At 35.4% G+C, this 19436-nt stretch overlaps 4 protein-coding genes and 1 long non-coding RNA gene across 12 annotated transcripts; 3 read left to right on the forward strand and 2 right to left on the reverse strand.

Annotated features, from left to right (window-relative positions):
- Nucleotides 1–169: 169 nt before the first annotated feature.
- LOC117788581 (regulation of nuclear pre-mRNA domain-containing protein 1A) lies at nt 170–2829 on the reverse strand. Its single transcript, XM_034627369.1, has 4 exons — nt 2269–2829; nt 1512–2206; nt 1305–1448; nt 170–595 (listed from the first exon to the last, which is right to left on the reverse strand). Exons 1-4 carry the CDS (start codon nt 2417–2419, stop codon nt 443–445), a joined length of 1143 nt encoding a protein of 380 aa, XP_034483260.1. The 5' UTR covers nt 2420–2829; the 3' UTR covers nt 170–442.
- A 336-nt stretch (nt 2830–3165) lies between these two features.
- Nucleotides 3166–11212, forward strand: LOC117788064 (adenylyl cyclase X E). 8 transcript variants are annotated; one of them, XM_034626724.1, is made up of 14 exons: nt 3169–3353; nt 4098–4430; nt 4503–4800; nt 5379–5598; nt 5663–5974; nt 6779–7346; nt 7410–7585; nt 8414–8629; nt 8691–8937; nt 9529–9630; nt 9688–9956; nt 10028–10122; nt 10186–10340; nt 10397–11212. In XM_034626724.1, the coding sequence occupies exons 2-14, from the start codon at nt 4323–4325 to the stop codon at nt 11129–11131; spliced, it is 3501 nt and encodes a 1166-aa protein (XP_034482615.1). In that variant the 5' UTR covers nt 3169–3353; nt 4098–4322; the 3' UTR covers nt 11132–11212. The 8 variants fall into 8 exon arrangements, with proteins under 8 accessions (XP_034482621.1, XP_034482615.1, XP_034482614.1 ...); XM_034626723.1 differs by having other exon boundaries at nt 4229–4430; XM_034626727.1 differs by having other exon boundaries at nt 3238–3256; nt 4229–4430.
- Nucleotides 11213–14968: 3756 nt separating this feature from the next.
- LOC117786698 (adenylyl cyclase X E-like) lies at nt 14969–15956 on the forward strand. The gene is made up of 2 exons (XM_034625049.1): nt 14969–15660; nt 15723–15956. The coding sequence occupies exons 1-2, from the start codon at nt 14969–14971 to the stop codon at nt 15937–15939; spliced, it is 909 nt and encodes a 302-aa protein (XP_034480940.1). The 3' UTR covers nt 15940–15956.
- A 307-nt stretch (nt 15957–16263) lies between these two features.
- Nucleotides 16264–17167, reverse strand: LOC117787431. The gene is made up of 3 exons (XR_004617687.1): nt 17029–17167; nt 16793–16967; nt 16264–16507 (listed from the first exon to the last, which is right to left on the reverse strand). It is a non-coding gene; the product is annotated as an uncharacterized LOC117787431 (long non-coding RNA).
- Nucleotides 16350–19074, forward strand: LOC117787430 (adenylyl cyclase X E-like). Its single transcript, XM_034625955.1, has 6 exons — nt 16350–16461; nt 16883–16972; nt 17031–17296; nt 17567–17964; nt 18243–18458; nt 18526–19074. The coding sequence occupies exons 1-6, from the start codon at nt 16444–16446 to the stop codon at nt 18978–18980; spliced, it is 1443 nt and encodes a 480-aa protein (XP_034481846.1). The 5' UTR covers nt 16350–16443; the 3' UTR covers nt 18981–19074.
- The last annotated feature ends 362 nt before the right edge of the window (nt 19075–19436 follow it).

Here is a 19436-nt window from a genome sequence, read left to right on the forward strand (position 1 = left end):
TTGCTCTCTTAATTGATTCTGCATATAAATATTATTAACTTTAAAGAAAAATTTATTTTCGATTTTTTTTCAACAAATTCATGTACTATGTAATATCGACTGGATTGCTGCTTTCTGCTGCTGCCTGTACTTTACATGCTATAATTTATATAAATAAAACGAAAAGCTATTAGGTAATTATATGCTCTATTTAACCGTCAATAAATGTAGATTATAAACATGTTTTTTTTTTATCTTATTTATCATCTATGAATTTACTTGGTGAAAGTGTCTCAAGCGATTGCGACCAAATTAGGCTCCATTTTGTAATAATAATAGAAGTATATTTATCATGTAAGAAACTAGGACTTTGAATCCTCTCATATCTTGGTGTGCAGCTGCTGTGGTAACTTGGATATCCATGCAAATCTTGTCCAGATCTTTGTCTAGATCGACTCTCCTCTCAGTGTAGCGTATTGAAGAGATCCCCGGCTGAGGGAAGCGGCGCCAAGCCGCCAGTTACATCCGGCAGCTGGGTAAGATCGGGCAGATTCGATAAATGATCGTGGATCTCTTTTTGCAAGCCCAACATCTTGGCCAGCTTCTTCTTGTGTTCCTGCAAAATGAGAGAAGAGTGCAGAGATTAACAAAGTGCATGGGAAAAGACAATTAAAAACGATACTGCTCGACTGTTAGATGCCCAGTATACGAAAAATAAATGCATTAAAATTAAAAAAAAATATGCACAAATTTAATATATTTAAGAAAAAAATAAACACTTTATAGATTCAAAAACTAGTTGTCTGATCGAATAGATTTCTTTTTGAAAACATAAAAGAAAGAAATAATTCTTACACAAAATATTAAAAACAAAAAACACTTTCTGGCTTCGAGCTCGGGTAAGTAAGACAATTAAACAACCAATAAACATTTAATGATTAATAAAAATATTGAATAATAAAAATAATATTATCAGAAGTGCCACAGATAACTCCATAAATTTTTGGAGATTCTGTGGCACTTTTCTAAAATAATATCTCAATTATTAAGTGTGCCAAATCTCAAAACTGTAGCTGAAAAAGTTTACACAAGTTTTTTAGTATTGTCAACTACTGTCATTAAATTTGGATGCTCTAACTGCTATAGTTTTGAAAATTTAGGTAATTATGCGAACAGACAGACATTGAAAGAAACTTATTTGATTTAATAAACAAAAGAAAGGCAAATGATTTTCTAACAAACAAAAAAACAAAACTATTTAAATGGTAACTAGTCTTTGTGACGCTTAAAAGTAATTTGTTCGCTTTAAGAACAAACAGACGTACATCCAAACGTTGCTCGGCCTGAGCCAGTAGCTCCTTCTGCTCCGCCTGAAAGTCCCTTAACATGGCAGCCAACTTGGTGCGCTGCTCCATCTCAGCAGCGAGACGTGCATTGTAATCATTCAGCAGATCAACGGCCTCGTTAACCTGTAAAATCAAAGGTGGATCATTATCAAGTTGCTGGAGTAGTTAAGGCATTAAGTGACGCACCTGGTTGGCCAACAACTTGGCCTTCTCCTTATCCTCTAGCTTGCTAATGCAGCTGATTTCGGATATCTCTGGCGGCAACTTGGCAATTCTTTCCCGCACCAAGGCATCACTGGAGGCCGAGTTCTCAATGCTGTTCAATGCCTTGATGAGCTCCTCGGGCTCAGGTGGTTCACCCAGTGGCAAATATGGTGGCGTATGACCATTTTCTGGCTCTGCAGCTGGAGCAGCTGGCTCCACAATTGGAGTTGCAGCTGTGGCATGATGAGATGTGCGTGATCTTTTTGATTTGGACAGACGCTCCTCATGCTTGCGTTTCTCCCGCTTCTCCGACTTGTCTGTCACTTTGCTGTGCTTATCACTGGGAGTCTTGGTTGTGCCATTGCCATTGCCATTCCCTGTAGCTGCTACAGGATGAGCTCCAGCTGCTCCTGCTGCTGAGGATGAGGATTCCTTATGCAAACGGCCGCGATAATCGGCAATTGTCTTGGCATCATAGACGCCACGCTCTTGCCAGATATTTAATATGCGTCCCAGACTGCCAAGCAGCTTATCCGACTTACAGCTTTCGCCAATGTGTGCGAATACTTTTGGCAGCACATTGCTAAACTCCTTGCCGTATTCCGGTCCCTTTTTCTTGCTGTTCTGGATGACATCGTTGGCCAGGTACATGAATGTCAGTTTCTTGGGCTCAGCCACTGTGGAATATACTTTTGTCAGTCACTGTACACTGTTACCATGTTATCTATGCGATACACACCATTCTGTAGCTCCCGTTGCCAGGTTTGCACAATAATCGTGTGATGTTTGCGATGATGGATTAACCATAAGGATAATGTTTGTATGCTCTGCTGACTCGTATTCAATTCAGATAATTTCTTGAGTAGCGCCGATTCCGTAAATGCTGACATTGCAGCGACTCCACTCAACACTTTCTATTTATATGCGTTCTACGTTCTAATTTTCTTCTTTATTTTTCAGCATGCAACACGAAAAATAAGGACAGAGCAGCAAAAAAAACACACGGCCGAAAAAAACAAAAATATTTCTTCTTCTTACTTGTAGTGATAGCTTAACAGCAGCAGACATTTAACATTCGCTGCGACTGTTATTTAACAGCAAGCAATTATTTTTGCTCAGACTTTCTTTCAACTTGGCATTTTGATTCTCAAAATTATTTCCCTCGCCATATTGCGTAAATTAAGTGCTGGTTTAATAAATCATGTTCGACACGACGCAGCTAAAATGCAAATAGTTAAATGGCGCTTAAATCCAGCTTAACAGCTGTTTACCGGCGACAACTTAACAGTTTCTTACGGTCATTAACAGCAGCATAATAGACAATGCTAATAACAGAAACATAACATAAAATCGCTAAGTGTGGTGGCACAACGATAACATGCCATGACTCTGCCAATCACAGAGAAGTAAATATATTTTTTCAGTGCTGCTAACTGAATATAAAGTGTGTGCTAGGCGCGCTTTCTCGAATTAATATTTAAAAACATGCTGAATAAAGTGAAAAATATAATGACTATCAATAATTAATCAAACAAAACAATGCAATCAATCAGCAACTCGAGCAAGCTTGCAACTGTTTGGCGCACGCTTCACACTGATAAGACAGACAGTTGTGATATGAAGAATACGACTCTCTTTTTGCGCTCAGTTGATCGCCGAACTTCAAGCGCATTGGACGTGTCGATATTGTGATTATTGTGAATTAAGCAGCGCTGAACCGTAAAAGCGTAAGCGTTCGTCGTCAAACGAACAATAGCCGTAACCGTAACCGCAACCGTAACTGGCAATCGACGAATCGACGACGCTTATCAGCTTTGTCAAAGAGTAATTTGTGATATACCTGTTTGCCTGTTGTCCCATGTATTGACTTGACGAGCTTAAGTGGTGTTAATTTTTATTATTTATTTTCATTAATTATTATCGTATTTATTGGCGAACGAAAGTGAAGTGCGAATTATATCGATTACATGCCACTTCAAGTGTCTTTTGTCATCATAAATTTGTAACAGACAAAAAGAAGAAGAAGCAGCAGCTGCATCGATTGTCCAGTTGCAATCGATAGATAACGGTTTAAATTGTGCATATTGTATGTGCGTGTGGGTGTGTGTGTGTCTGCATTGATATACGAGTGTGTGTGATTTACAAACCATTAACGCTATCAACAACACATTAGACAAATTGCTAAATTAGCTGCCGCAACGCTCACAATTTGCGATACACTTGAAAATGTTGAAAAGAAGTGCGAAGTCGGAAGGTGAAGGAGAAGGAGAAACAATAAGCCAAATATTTGCTTCAATTACTCTTACAGTGGCTCGCAGCTTATTGGACCCACTACATTTACATGTTACACACTTTAAATTGTTTAATCTTGTAAATCAAATGTAAATGCACATTTGTTAATTAATGTTATAACAAAACATTTTCAATTTATTGCTTATTTAATATATCTAAACTTAGCAATAAAAACCAGTCTGAATTGTAGTAGGTTTAATAAGCTGTAAGCCACTGTAAATATTATACCTTCGCTCTCTCTCTCTCTCTCTCTGTCCCTGCCACTCTCTCTGTAAGATAAGCCCAAAAGACTGCTGTCAATCGACTCAATATTTGTGTATTTTGTATTTATATGTGCTCAGGAGTTTGATCTGATAATAAATTAATATAACTTCCCCCGCCACGCTTCCCCCTTCCCCTCTCCACAGGGCTGCGACTCAATTGCCACCAAAAATGTTGGAGACTTGAATTACGCCGCCGCGCAACGATAACCGTAACGATAGCGATAACGATAAAACGAAAATGAATTCACAATTTGATACCGATGCCGGCACACATCCCTTTCGATCAAATATCGAAGAATTTCCCACAGCGCCCAATGAAAAGAATTGGGAATGGACTTATCTTGTGGTATGGAGTATTTTTTTATTTTTTTACAAATTATTACACTTAAGCTTTATTACATTTGCAACTTGACATTAGCGAAAATGCCGTAATCTGGAGCTGGAGGAGTCTTATGACTTGTATATGCGTCGATTGCGCATTGGCTATTTATCGATCTTCATTTTTATCGAGCTGCTCGTGAGTTTAACACACGCTTTACTCCTGTTCACCTCATCGGATATGACCTATGCCTATATCGATATGGGCGCCTACGTGGTCACCGGTCTCATAATGTGGCTAATACTCTCGATCAACTTCCGCAATGAGCTGATTAGCAAACACACCTGGATTGTCTATGCCTCCTCCTGGCTGGCCGTCTCCGTGATGGTCCTAATGGGTGCGTTATCTTTATCTGACCTTTTATCTTTGTCTCTTCCTCTCTGGCGAATTACTATTATTTTTATTCAAATTACAAAACAAAAAATAAGAATAATATTAAACGGCATCTAAGTCCGATAAAAAAGGAAATTCCTCTTAAAACTAGAAAAACTTTCTTCTAATTTTTGCTTTCCTAATTTTTTCCTAACTCTAAATTCCTTAATACATTTTTCTCAACTAAGTGTAGAAAATACTAATATTGATTTCTTAATTTAAAGTTTAATAGTTTTGTGTGACTATATTTTTTTGCCACTAATTTTGTAATTCTTAGAATTATGTGTTACAATTTTTCCATAGGGATTATTTTTCTTTGATTTCAGATGCTTCTAATTTTTGATATTCCAATTTTTTTAAAACTAATTTAAATTTTGTAATTCAATTATTTCTATATTTCTGCTTTTCTACTTTTTATTTTATAATTTCATGTTTTGTGTACCTATTTTTCCTCCAATTTTGCTTATGTTACTATATAATTAGTCAGCATTATGTACTGAAATGATTTTTAAAAATTTGTAAAATATTTTTATGCTTCCACAGATATCGGCCTGAACATTTATCACGCCACCAGCAACAATGATATACTTAATCCCATCTACGACGCCTACACTCTATATGCCATCTATATGTTCATGCCCATTCCGTACATTCTTCAGCCCTTCATCTTGGGCATTGCAGTTACCATCTGCTATATCATCAACTACAGTTTTGTGATCACTTCCAAGGAGGAAAACCAAATCCAAATGCACAGCATACTCAAGTAAGAACTCTGGATTCTTATTCCTATTCGATTCGATGTTTAAACAAAACAATTTTAATTCCAGCGAAGCCATTTATTTGATCTGCGTCAATTGTCTGGGCATCTTTTTCCGCCTGATGCGAGATATAGCGCTGAGAACAACATTTCTGGATCGCAGACAGTATGTGGAGGAGAATCTTTTACTACGCTATGCCCGAGATCAGGAGCGAAGTCTGTTGTTGAGCATACTTCCCGCACAGATTGCGGATCGTCTGCAGGAGGATGTGAGGAATCGCATTGAGCGCTCCAAGCAGCAGCATCAACAGCGCACAGGATTCCAACAGAGCATCCACAACAATAATCATGCTTTAAAGCGTTGGCGTCAACCGGATCATGGGTAAATATCATACGATTTAGGTGCTTAAAAAATTAAATCAAAAAAAAAATATTGGGATGAATGGTAAAATCTTAGACTTACTATACTTGGATATTCCATTTGGAATGGGTTATCTTTAAACAGGAAACTTTTAAATCACAAAAATGAATTTGTTTTCTTTATGATGATTCAACTAGATAAAGTTGATAGTTAGGTTTCACTTTTTAATTAAAAATCATAGTATAACACTAATTTTTTTTATTTTATTTTATTTTTTTAAATTGAAAAAATATCTACTAATTTTTTTTTTTTATATATATCTATTTGTTTATAATCTGTAGAAGTAGCTTTTGTAGAATTTGCTATTTAACAATCTTCAAAAAAAAAAACTTGAAAACTTTTTAAATTATCAAAATGCTTAGGTATCTTAAAATACCAAAATTTGTATTGAGATAAAATAGCTACTTTTCAAATTTTAAATAAATATTAAAAAAAGTTTAAGTTGATTTTAAAATTTTTAAATATATTAATATAACAGATTCTATTATATTTTTTCCGAAATTATATATTGAAGTTTAATTTGTTAAAAAATATACTCTAAACTTTCCAAAATATCTAAATACAAAAGTATCTAAAAGTACCAAAATTTTAGTTGAAAAAGGTCTATTTTGCCAATTTTTAATAAAAGTTTTGTTTAAGAAAACAATTATATAAATTAAAAAATACTTCCTACATTGTAACATTGATTTAAAAACTTATAAATATACAATTCCTGCAAGCTGATATTAATCTAAATATATTAATATAATATAATATATTTGCCAGCACACTCTTCATCGAGCCGCACAAGGATGTGACCGTGTTGTATGCGGATGTGGTGAACTACACGCACCTGACGACAACTCTGGATGTGAAGAAGTTGGTGGAGGCTTTGCATGATTTATTCGTGCGTTTTGACATTGCGAGTGAGGAGTACAATGTGATGAGGATCAAGTTCTTGGGGGATTGCTACTACTGTGTGGCTGGACTGGCCAGTCCCAATGAGGATCATGCCAAGTGCTGTGTGGATCTGGGACTGCGCATGATCAAGGATATTCGCGATGTGCGCGAGAAGCGACATCTCAACATTGACATGCGCATCGGTGTGCACTCCGGCGATGTGTTGTCTGGTGTAATTGGTGCCGCCAAGTGGCAATTTGATATTTGGTCCAAGGATGTGGACATTGCCAATCGACTGGAGGCCACCGGCGCCACAGGACGTGTCCATGTGAGTCAGCAAACGTTGGGACTTTTAGATGGCGAGTATTTCTTTGAGGATGGCACGGAAAAGGCTCGCGAGGATCCTGTGCTACAAAAGCATAATATACGCACCTTTCTCATCAAATCGCTACGCGTGAGTATTCCCATCCTCCCATCTGGATGACTTGCACAATTACACAAAAAACGAAAGTTATAGGCCCCCATGCACGATCCTCGCCGGGTGCAACGGGAGCGTCAGGCCAAGAAGCTGAGCGAGGCCAGCAAGTCCAACTTCATGTACAACTCGACCCTGCAGCAATACAACCAAGTGCGTAACCAGGCCAAGCTGGAAATGTGCCGCGAGCTGGATAAAATGCCCATCGGTCGTATACAGTAATTGCAAATCAAATCATTTATTCCAGAGCTCGCAAATAACACTCAACACAAGTTTAAAAAACTCTTAAAAAGCAGCTAAATTCTATCTACAAATTATACAAAAAAAAAACACAAAAGTGTCTGAGCAGTAACAATTTAGAATAGCACTTTTGTACAAGCTCACAAAAAAAAGGTCTCAAAAAAGATCAAAAATAGAAAATATTTTAATTTACTTTTTTAGTTGCTTTTTTGTTAGTTTTTATGTGCTTTGTGTTAAGCAAAACCCCAAACGTGTCTGAGCGGTAACAACTTAGAATAATTCTTTTATATAAGCTCACAAAAAAAGCTCTCAAAAAAGATCTAAAATAGAAAATATTTTAATTTGCTTTTTAAGTTGCTTTTGTGTTGGTTTTTTTGTCACGAAGCACAAAAAAAAGCAACACAAAAGCAAAATTCAAAAGTGTCTGAGCAGTAACAATTTAGAATAATACTTTAATATACTCTCACAAAAAAAGATAATTTCAAAAACAAAATATTTATATCCGATTTTTTGTGGACTTTTTGGTATTTTATTTTATATATTTTTTTATTAAGCAAAATCACAAAAGTGTGCAATAACAACTAAGGATTACACAATTGTATAAGCTTACAAGAAATATGACTTTGTCAAAAGCTGAGCGAATTTGGAATTTAATGTTTTCAGTGAACGTATTTACTTTTTCCAAAAATAACTTATAATTGTAAATTTCGTTTAAAAAACAAAACGTAAAAGTGTTGGACATAATTTGCGAGCTCTGATTTATTTTTACTATAAAGAATTGAAGTAATTAAATGCCCTATTTTTAGGATAACCAAAGTGTGTCGTCGCTCCACAAATCCTACCCAGGATGAGATCGAGGAGGAAACCTTTCGACGCAACATCAGCTCCTTCTGTCTGCTGTTTCGCATAAGGAACTGGGAATTGCAATACATCAAGGAGCCGGATGTGATGTTCAAATATAGCATTGCACTCGCCTGGTTCGTCTATATATGCCTGCTCACCATACAGCTGCTCAGCAAGGAGTAAGTTTTAAGAGTCTTAAAAGATATAATATTTAATAAATTTTATTTGTAACTCTTTCAGTGCCAAATATCATTATTGGATCATTGATGGCATTACTATATGTCTGCTTACCAGCTTGCTTATCATCTCCTGGTACAAGAAGCTGTGGATTATGTATGTCTCCGATACGGAACAGTCGCGTCCTCAGGCCAAATTAAGCATATTTCTCTACAGGATGTCCGACTACATGCAAGGCAATATTGTTCTACGCATTGTTGTCTATTTCCTGATCATTGCCTCCTATTGTGCTGTGGCTGCCATGCAAGTGGTGCGTAGAAAGCTAGGGAATATTCTTTTAAAATTATGTTTATACAGATTATATTATCAGAAAAAGTATTTTTTTAAGTTCTATCTAAATTTTCAAATACTTAACATTTAATTGTTAATTTTTAATCGTATTTTAAATTCATATTTGTTATCAACAAGTCTAAATCTTAATTTTAAAATGAAATACAGTTTATATTATCAGAGAAAGTATTTTTTTTATATTTCTTATTTCTTATAAAAAAATATCTAAATTTAAATTTTAAGATGAAATACAGATTATATTATTAGAGAAAGTATTTTTTTAATTTCTATCTTAATTTTTAAATACTTAACATCAAATTGTTAATTTTTAATCGTATTTAAAATTCATATTTTTTATCAACAAATCTAAATTTAAATTTTTAAAATGAAATACAGATTATATTATCAGAGAAAGTATTTGTTTTCAAGTTCTATCTCAATTTTTAAATACTTAACATTATATTGCTAATTTTTAATCGTATTTAAAATTCATATTTCTTATCAAAATATCTAAATTTTAATTTTAAAATGAAATGAAATGTAACTGAATTCGTTTTCTCTTCTCCAACAGATAGATTGTAGCGTCAGAGATGATGTTGTGGAAGATGATAATGGATTAATGAAGCCAATGCCATTTACGTTTGAGGAGCGTGTGAATTGCTTTCATCCCTGGGTAAATTTGAATACACTTCAGCCACATTTTAAATGTAATCATTTGATCTTTGTTTAGATTCTCACCAACTGTATGACACTGGTTATCGGCACATCCTTTCTGTTCACCCGCATACCCTTCATTGTGAAAACCTCTGTGGCTGTGGTAATCACCGTGACATATGCTATTCTCGTGGTGGTTGAGTTTGATTACATCTACGCCAGCAGTCCCTCAACGAATGTGAATTTAAATGCCGAATATTCGCATATTCTGTTCATCTTTATAACGCTGGGCATATTCCATTTGATGGAGCGACAAACTGAGTTTATAGCCAAGGTGGATTACAAGTTAGTGCAGTTCTTTAATTCACATTTTGTTCTGACTAATAATAACAGCATTTTTCATTTGAAATCTTCAGTTGGAAGCGTCAGTTGTTGCAGAAACAGGATGATGCACTGATCACAAATGGCACGATCAAGGTGCTGCTGGTCAATATACTGCCCTCCCATGTGGGTAAGTTTTCAAACACGTTTAGTTATATCTTAGAGACATGTTTTAACTAACTTTTCATTGCAGCGGAGTTCTATCTGTCAATGCAGCAGCAGCAGAATGAGCTGTATTACGAGGAGTACGACAATGTGGCGGTTATGTTTGCCTCAATCAAGAACTTTGACACGGATAAAATAGGATTACGTGTGCTCAACGAGATTATCTGCGACTTTGACGATGTTGTAAGTGATCCCAAACTAAAGATTGTTCCTGATTTCAAAAAACATTTCCATTGCAGCTCAACAAATACTCGCACAGTCTGCGCGTGGAGAAGATCAAGGTGGCCAACTGGACATATATGGCAGCCTGTGGTCTGGACGTGACACGTTCCGAGCAGGTGAATGCGCCACAGGTCAAGTTCCGCAATGTCTCGCTGATGCCGAATGGCCGAAGAAGTCAGTATCGCACCTCGGGATCCGAGCAAGTGCAGCGAGTTCCTTATGGCAATGGCAGCACCATTGCTTTGGATCTGGAGCGTGGTCAGTACGAGGGCAATGTGATAAACAGCACGCCCAGAATGAGCAAGGAGGACATTGCCAATGAGAAGAGCAACGATGAAGTGATCAAGGTGATGGCCAACTTTGCTTTGGATCTGATGCGTGCCATGAGAAGATTCAATGCGGAGAACATGCAGTCGGAGTACGAGGGCAGCACGGATTATGGCATGCTCCGTATTGGCATCTCCCATGGCCGGGCTATGGCCGGAGTTGTGGGCATATCGAAGCCGCATTATGATATCTGGGGTAATCCTGTCAACATGGCATCCCGCATGGACTCAACGGGCATTCCTGGCAAGATCCAGGTCACTGAGAATACAGCGCTCAAATTGCGCAACTTCAATATACAATGCAATTACCGGGGCAAGACCTTTGTCAAGGGACGTGGCAATATTCCCACCTACGTGCTGGGTACCGATGACGAATACGAAGGATTCCTGCCTCATCAGGCGCCGGAAGCACCAGAACCTACTTAGTTAATCCTCTATTTTAGCATCCTTATGTACCAATTGAATGTTTTCAATATGTAAATAAATCTAAAACAAACTAAATCTTAATTCTTTTCTTTATTCTTTCAATTATCGAATTTTAAACGAAAAACGACCATAACCTCGGCATGTCCTTGCGGATTTTGGCAGGACATGTCTCGTTAGCCTCGCAAGGACGAACTCTATCGATTGGCATCACAAATTTGGGGGGTCATCTAAGGATCATCAACTTGAAAAATTTCAGTCAAAAATTGCTGGAGAACAGGGCAAAACACACAAAATCCTTGATAACTTCAAAACTACAAGGACGATTTAAATGTCCTTTGGTCAATCGATAGTACTCCGTCAAAGGCTTCGATTGACACCAGTTTTATGAGAATCCTTCAAAGGACTTTCGAGTTATAGCTAATTTTCTCTACATTTTCTCCACACAAAAAAAATCAGTATATCTCGGCTCCTGTATGGACTTTCGTCCTTTTTATTATATATTCAGATAGGACAGGGCGATTACTTTCTGTGTGCAAAAGGACATCCTGCTAGTCCTTGAAATAACAGAGTTACAGCCGATTTTCTGTTTTTAAGTCATTTTTCCTTAGCAAATACATGTAAAAAATTGTGGCATATTTTTTTTGAGGAATCCTTGAAATCCTTGAATGCAGATCGAAAGAACTGCTTCCTGTGAGTATAATAAAGTATGTCCTTTTGATGTAAATAAGGACATTCTCGAGTTATAGCTAAGAAAAAAAGGTCCTTTTTAGAAAAATAGCTCAAACTTAGCGAAATCCTTGCGGATTTCGGCAGTACATGTTCCGTAGGCTCGTTAGGATGATTTTTATCAATCGACATTAAATGATAAAGGGTTTGTCTAAGAAACATCGTCTTGTAAATTATACCAAAATACCGACTATTTACCCAATAAAATAAAAATCTCTCTAGACAGAGAACAAAAAGTCATTAGAAAATTATATTTATTTAATTAAAATATTTTATAATCAAGTTCTGGAAAAGATGTCCATACTGGAGCAGACACTACTATCGCACGGTCGAACGGTCGCTGAGGATGAGATTCAAAGAGGCTGGGAATGGAAGACCCTGCGAGTGAGTTGATCCCGCCAAACATCTTTAGAATTATTGCAAAAATTAACTTTTATCCTGGGGAAACAGACCAAATGTGAGGAGCTGGAAATGGAGAATTGTTTTGAGCGTTATGCAGAACGTCTTGTGGTGACAAATGTAGCGTTATTTCTATTCATAATGGAGCTGCTTTTGCTTATTCATATACTCATTCTATTTATTATAGCTGATGTAAGTTAAGGTACAGTGGTCTTCAAAATGCCAGTTCTCTAGCGAAAAATACCTTTCGTAGAATACACTTTATCTCTCTAGGGATTTCGCATTTTGAAGACCACTGCTCTAGGATAATCTTTACCTAAAAACTCCTTTGCAGACTGGTTTCTTTGCATCCTTGCCCTATGTGCTGGTCATGATCTCTTTGCCCTTTATACTCCGCGTTTGCTTCATGGATAAGAATAAAGTACAATATTTTGAAATCTGGAATGTCATGGTCAGCTGTGGCGCCGTCGCCGCGGTCACTATAATGGGTATTCACTGTTGAATATAAGGTAATTCTCTATTATATATCCGTAATTGAATTTAAAACGAAATTTTTTAAAATTTTGAAATTTGATAATTATTTAAAAACATTTTTAAGCATTTTTAAACATTACTCAAGAATTTCACAACCGATTTTTTAAATCATTACATTTATTGAAAGCTAATAAAAATATTCATTTATCATTGATATACAGTCTCAAATTTAACTAGTTAACTTTAAAGAAAATTATGTCGTTTGTGCGAATTTTCAGGATTGTTAATTGAAATATTCTGGTTGTCTTTAAAAAATTTTTTTACCTTTTTACTAATTTACATAATTTCACTAGTCAAGTGTCGTTTAAGATATTAATTTTTTAAATCAATGGTAAAATCACGGCAATCACGGATATAGTATAATAGAAAAATTACCAAATAACTAATATAATTAAGAATTATATTCTTGATACCTTAGCTTGATCAGATACATTGGTCAATCTGGCGATCGGTGGAGGTGTCTATCGTGTGGTGAGCTGCTACGAGTTTGTGATAATCATCTCGGTGTATTTCTTCCTGCCGATCACTTACTATGGCAAACCCTATCTATTGGGTCTAGCAGTATCCATATTCTATGTTGGCTATGACTTATGCACGATTCCCTCGTCAGATCCCATCAAAACCTTTATGTTTTTTTGCTTTACACTTTATATGATTACGCTCAATGTGTTGATGATGGTCTTTCGCCTCGGCATGGAATGTCAGCTTAGGAAGAAGGTGCTCAACCGAAGACAGCTGCTAAATCAGAATCTGCTCCTAAAGGTAGTTTCCTATTATTAAGTATTATTAGAATATTTGGTATACAACAAAAAAATAATATTATATAAAATAATATCAGATTTTTTGCTCTTATTTATTATTATTTCCCCTCTTTTTTTCGTTTGTCTCTTCTTCCCTCAGGTTGTTATGCAAAAGGAACGTGATATGATTAATACGATACTTCCTCCAGAGATTGCGGATTCCCTGCAACAAGAAATTCGAACTCGCATCGAGGATCAGCGTTTGGGCAAGCATTGTATTACACCAAGGTTTCTATAACATTCATACACTTGGAAAAAAAAAACATAATTTAAGAAATCGTTAAAAAAAAATTTAAATAATTGCCATTTTACTATACATATTTTATAGAAATTATAAAAATATTACACTAATTTTTAAAAATATTTTTTTGCTTGATCATTTTTGAAGATTAATCTTTTTCAGAAATTATTGTAGTGAAATATTAAAAAAAAAACATATGCCATAAATAGAATTGATTAAATTCAAGATATCATAACATATTTCTTTTCAAAAACTTTTGTCAAGAAAACTAGAAAATCCAATTTTTTGTGCTTTTCGGAAACATAATATTTTAAAATATATTTATATAATTATTATTTTCACAAAAAAGCATTTGCCATAAATCGAATTGCTTATATTCAAGATATTATAACATTTTTCTTTTCAAAAACTCTTGTCGAGAAAACTAGAAAATCAAATTTTTTGTGCTTTTCAGAAACATAATATTTCAGAAATTATTAGATATAGATTAATATTTTTCAGAAATTATTGTAGTGAAATATAAAAAAAACATTTGCCATAAATCGAATTGCTTAAATTCAAGATATCATAACATTTTCCTTTTCAAAAACTCTTGTCGAGATAACTAAAAGATCCAATTTTTTGTGCTTTTCGGAAACATAATATTTTAAAATATATATAATTATAATATTATTTTCACAAAAAAACATTTGCCATAAATCGAATGGTTTAAATTCAAGATATCATAACATTTTTCTTTTCAAAAACTCTTGTCGAGAAAATTAGAAAATCAAATTTTTTGTGCTTTTCGGAAACATAATATTTTAAAATATATTTATATAATTATTATTTTCACAAAAAAAACATTTTCCATAAATCGAATTGTTTAAATTCAAGATATCATAACATTTTTCCTTTCAAAAACTCTTGTCGAGAAAACTAGAAAATCCAATTTTTGGTGCTTTTCAGAAACATAATATTTTAAAATATATTTTTATATAATTATTATTTTCACTACAACATTTTTCAGTTCGAAGTGCAGTTCTTTGTTTATTTTTTTAAGTGTAGCCCTTTTTATTGCTTCTTTTTAAGAACTTACCATTCCTTAGAACATTGTTTGTGGAACTGCATTCGGATGTCTCAATACTGGTGGCTGATATGGTGAACTACACTCATCTGACCACTCGACTGGATGTCAGGGATCTCGTGAAGATTCTGCATGCACTTTTTCTGAAATTCGATATGGCTGCCCAACAGAATAACGTGATTCGCATCAAGTTTTTGGGGGATTCGTATAATTGTGTATCGGGGATTCCCCATTACAATCGAAGACACGCCAAAAACTGTGTTGCCCTCGCCCTGGAAATGATACAGGAAACTCAGGACATACGATTGGAATTTAAACAGGACATTGATATGCGCATTGGCGTGCACTCCGGTGAGGTCTTCTCCGGAATTATTGGACTGACCAAGTGGCAGTATGATATCTGGTCGCGCGATGTGGATATTGCCAATCGTTTGGAAACCTACGGAAAGCCGGGAATGGTTCATGTTTCCCAAACGACTCTCAGTATGCTGGACAATGAATATCGGTATGAGGAACGAGGTCCTTTGGACAAAGAAGATCCCATCTTGCAGAGGGCTCACATTCAAACCTATCTCATAGGTCCACAGAATAAGAAAAGATACACGGACTCGTATCGTAACGTGTCCTATTATTCCAGCGAATCCATTGGGTCGAATGCCCAGGATATTCAGGACGCTAACGATGTCGATCACGAGGAAATCCGAGCCAAAACCCATCGGGGTATGGTCGAAAAGGTCGAGCACATGCCTGTGGGTCGCATACAGTAAATACTAACTGAGATTAGAGCTCTGAATGCAAATGGAATAATTTATTAATCTTTTACAGACTTGCTCGTATTTTTGACTTCTCCAAGGAAACTGAAACTGGCAATGAGGATATTCTTTTCAAGCCCCACATTAGCTCCTGTTGGCGTCTCTTTCGCAACAGTGAGATCGAGTGGAACTATATGAATGAGCCGGATTATTTTATCAAGTACAGTTTATTCATGGTCTTCTTCGTCGGTTGTATGCTATTATTAGTACACATTTCTCAGCCATTGTGAGTGCCTCTTTTTCTATTATATTTCATATTCGTAATCTGATTAATTTAATTACCGATTCATAATCGTAATTTATAACTCTTTCTTTAATCCTTTCCGCATTTATTCTGATCTAAATTTGTAATTCATTAATTGTTCTGATAGAATTTTCTATACTCATTTTGAATTTTTTATCCCGATTTCATTATTCGTCCTAATTTTAATATCAGAATTCTTTCTCTGTTTATAATAGTTTTATAATTTTTTATTTCTAATCATATTTGTATTTCTTTTTATATTCACAGTAAGATGTATTTCTTTGAAATGATCACATTTCTTTTCCTAATCTTCTTAATATGCCTGGGAGCATTCTACAAAACAATTTGGATTCATATAAGCGTTAAATGGAACTGGACTAAGCCCAGCTTTACTCTCAGTCGCTGGCTCTTCCGACTCTCGGAGCATTACGAAGAGCAGCTGATCGTGCGCTTATTTATATCATTCTTCTCCATATTTTTAGTATACGTTATGGCCACTTTGCGTACGGTAAGTCTTTCAATAAAACAGACTAGATAAATACAAAAAAAAATATCTTTGATCTAATCTATTGATCTGAACGATCTTATCTATCAATCTTCCTATCAATATATTTGTACTGAGGTATAAAAAATCAATCCTTCTTTGTCTTAATATCTACATAACAATTTCTCTAAGTAACTTATTTATATTTTACTAGGGGGCTCCGCCCGATGCTCGCTTCGCTCGCCAACCCCTGGCCTAAGCCGTTTGGCCTGTACAATGCCAATCAGTCAGTTGGGCAAAGAAATTTATATATATATATAGATTTTTTTTATGTTGATCATTAATAGTTTTTTACTAAATTATTAAACTGACCTATTTATCTATACCATATATCTTTCTGTTATATACCCCATTTAATCTATATATTCTTCCTTGAATTCTTCAGGTTCAATGCGACTCAGCCGAATTTGAACTTAGCCTTATTGAGGGTGATGTGGAAGACAAACGAGTGGCAATGCTTTGCTTTGAGCCTTGGGTAAAAGGTCGATTTAAATAGTTTCCATAAAAAAATACTTCATTTGGTTTACTTACAGGTGGTAACACAAAATGTGCTTATGATTCTCATGTTGACGATCTTCTTTTATGGTCTTCCCCTCGTCTTTAAAGTGGGATTGCTCGTCTTCATTAGTGTCTCCCACATTTTAACCATAGAGGCGTACATTTTTGCCTGGAAGCGAACTCGTTCGACCAATGTTGGTCTACAAGCGGAACTAGCTCATATCTGGAATATCGTAACCATGTGCTTGGTGGTAATGCTTCAGGAGCTCCATGTGACCTATATAAGTAAAGTGAATTATCAGTAAGTTGAAGACTCACTCTTTTCCTAAACAATCAAATTTCACAATATCCTGGAAATGTGATGAACTTTTATTTTAAATTATTATCAAGTAAAAAACTGTTATTTTTAACAAAAACTAAGCTTAATTTAAAATTAAACTTTTTCTCAATTCAAAATTTTATAAAAATATTTAATGGGCATTATTCATATATGAAAAACTTTAAAAAATAGCCGAATATACTCAAACAAAGTTTCTGAATTTTTCCATTCATTTTCTTTACTCCTCTTCAGCTCCAAGTTGCGCTATGAAGAGAAACTCAGGCAGACTGAGAATCGCACTCGATCTATACAGATAATACTGTCCAATATCTTGCCTACCCATGTGGTTGATATATTCCTGGATCGTGCTCGGGGTGAGGAGCTCTTCTATGAGAACTACAACAAGGTAGCCGTCATGTTTGCCTACATCGAGAACTTTCAACCGGATAAAGTGGGTTTAAGGGTGCTCAATGAATATATTTGTTACTACGATGATCTATTGGCTGAATACGTGAGCAATTTCAAAGTGGAGAAGATCAAGGTTATTGGCTGGACTTATATGGCAGCTTGTGGTTTGCAGCCGGAAAACATGACGGATTTCTCAAAACGCCGGCCGGAACGTCATAGAAAACAACGCAGCATTTTCAGAAGTGAGTACTTCAAGTTCACAAGATTACTGATCTATTTGATTGAATCACAAGAGAAAGCGCAAATAGGAGAAAAAAAAAGATAATTGAAAAATATTATGAGGATATTTCGAAAAATCTTTGATATATTTTCCAAATTTTATTTAAGGAGTTCTTAAAAAAACAGGACTGATTTTAATTTTAATTTATTATCATTCAAAATATTTTAAACTTTTTAAAAACTGAAATAATGATGTTAACAAATCATTTTTTATTTATTATAATAAATACCTGCTTTCCAGGGAATGGCCTCAGTTTTCGAGCTGCGGAGGAACACGAACTGCCAAGACGTAGCACCTTTCAGCCACGTTATGTTCATCCGGAGCTTAAGACCGATGACAATTGTGTACTGACCATGCTCAACTTTGCTCTGGACATGCTGCGTGTCATGCAGGACATTGCCCTGCAGAACATGTACCTGGATTACGGAGGATCCATGCGGGGACAGCTGAAGATCGGTGAGTTCCAGTTCCATATTATTCATCTTAAAAGAACTCTCTCTTTCTCTCTTCTCTCCTCTCTTAGGCGTCTCTCATGGTCCTGTTATGGCCGGAGTTGTGGGTCTGTCACCGCCTCATTATGACATCTGGGGACATCCCGTCAACATGGCCTCACGGATGACTTCCACCGGAGTCCTGGGCGCCATACAGGTCACCGAGAATACGGCTTTGATATTGCGTTACTTTGACATCAAGTGCGATTATCGGGGAATGACGCATGTCAAGGGCGTCGGAGAGATTCCCACGTATTTGGTCGCCATGGATGAGACTCTGAATTTCCAGAACTACGACGATGAGGAGATGGATACGTTGCTGATCATTAATGATAGTACTGTGCCGTCTTCTCCCGTCGAATCTCGAGTAGTGTTCATTGATGTGCCCGAGTCCGTGAGCGATGACACAGAGAAGGAGAATGAGAAAGGCACGGAAACGGATCGCAAACCGGGAGGAGGAACCGATCATTCCCAATCTTATAGTTAACTTAACAATGTAACTTTTCTCTGTCTTATCTGCTAAATAATCTTAACATTAAACTAAAAAGTTAACATCAATTTAACTATCTTTTTTACAGTCATAAATTCACAAAAATATATTTCTTAATGCTACTTACTTAAATTTTAAACTATTTATACTAAGCTAACATTAAAATTAGTAACTTATCTTTAATTTAGCATTATTTTAAAATAAAATAAAAATTTCATATCTTTAACCATCTATTTTAAAATTATTTATGAATAATTTTAATTGTCTATTTATAATCCTATTTTCAAATATTTTAAATTTGAAATATCAAGCGTTTTTAACCACTAAGTTAACTCAAACTATTTGTAACTTATTTTAAAGTAAAAAATGCTTAAACAAATTTTATTATTTTTAAATATTATTTCAAAAATTAATTTCAAATTTTAAGTTATTTTTGTCTACATTTATCTTAAA

The sequence above is a fragment of the Drosophila innubila genome (genome assembly GCF_004354385.1).
Source record: "Drosophila innubila isolate TH190305 chromosome 3L unlocalized genomic scaffold, UK_Dinn_1.0 0_D_3L, whole genome shotgun sequence".
Taxonomy (NCBI): Eukaryota; Metazoa; Arthropoda; class Insecta; order Diptera; family Drosophilidae; genus Drosophila; species Drosophila innubila.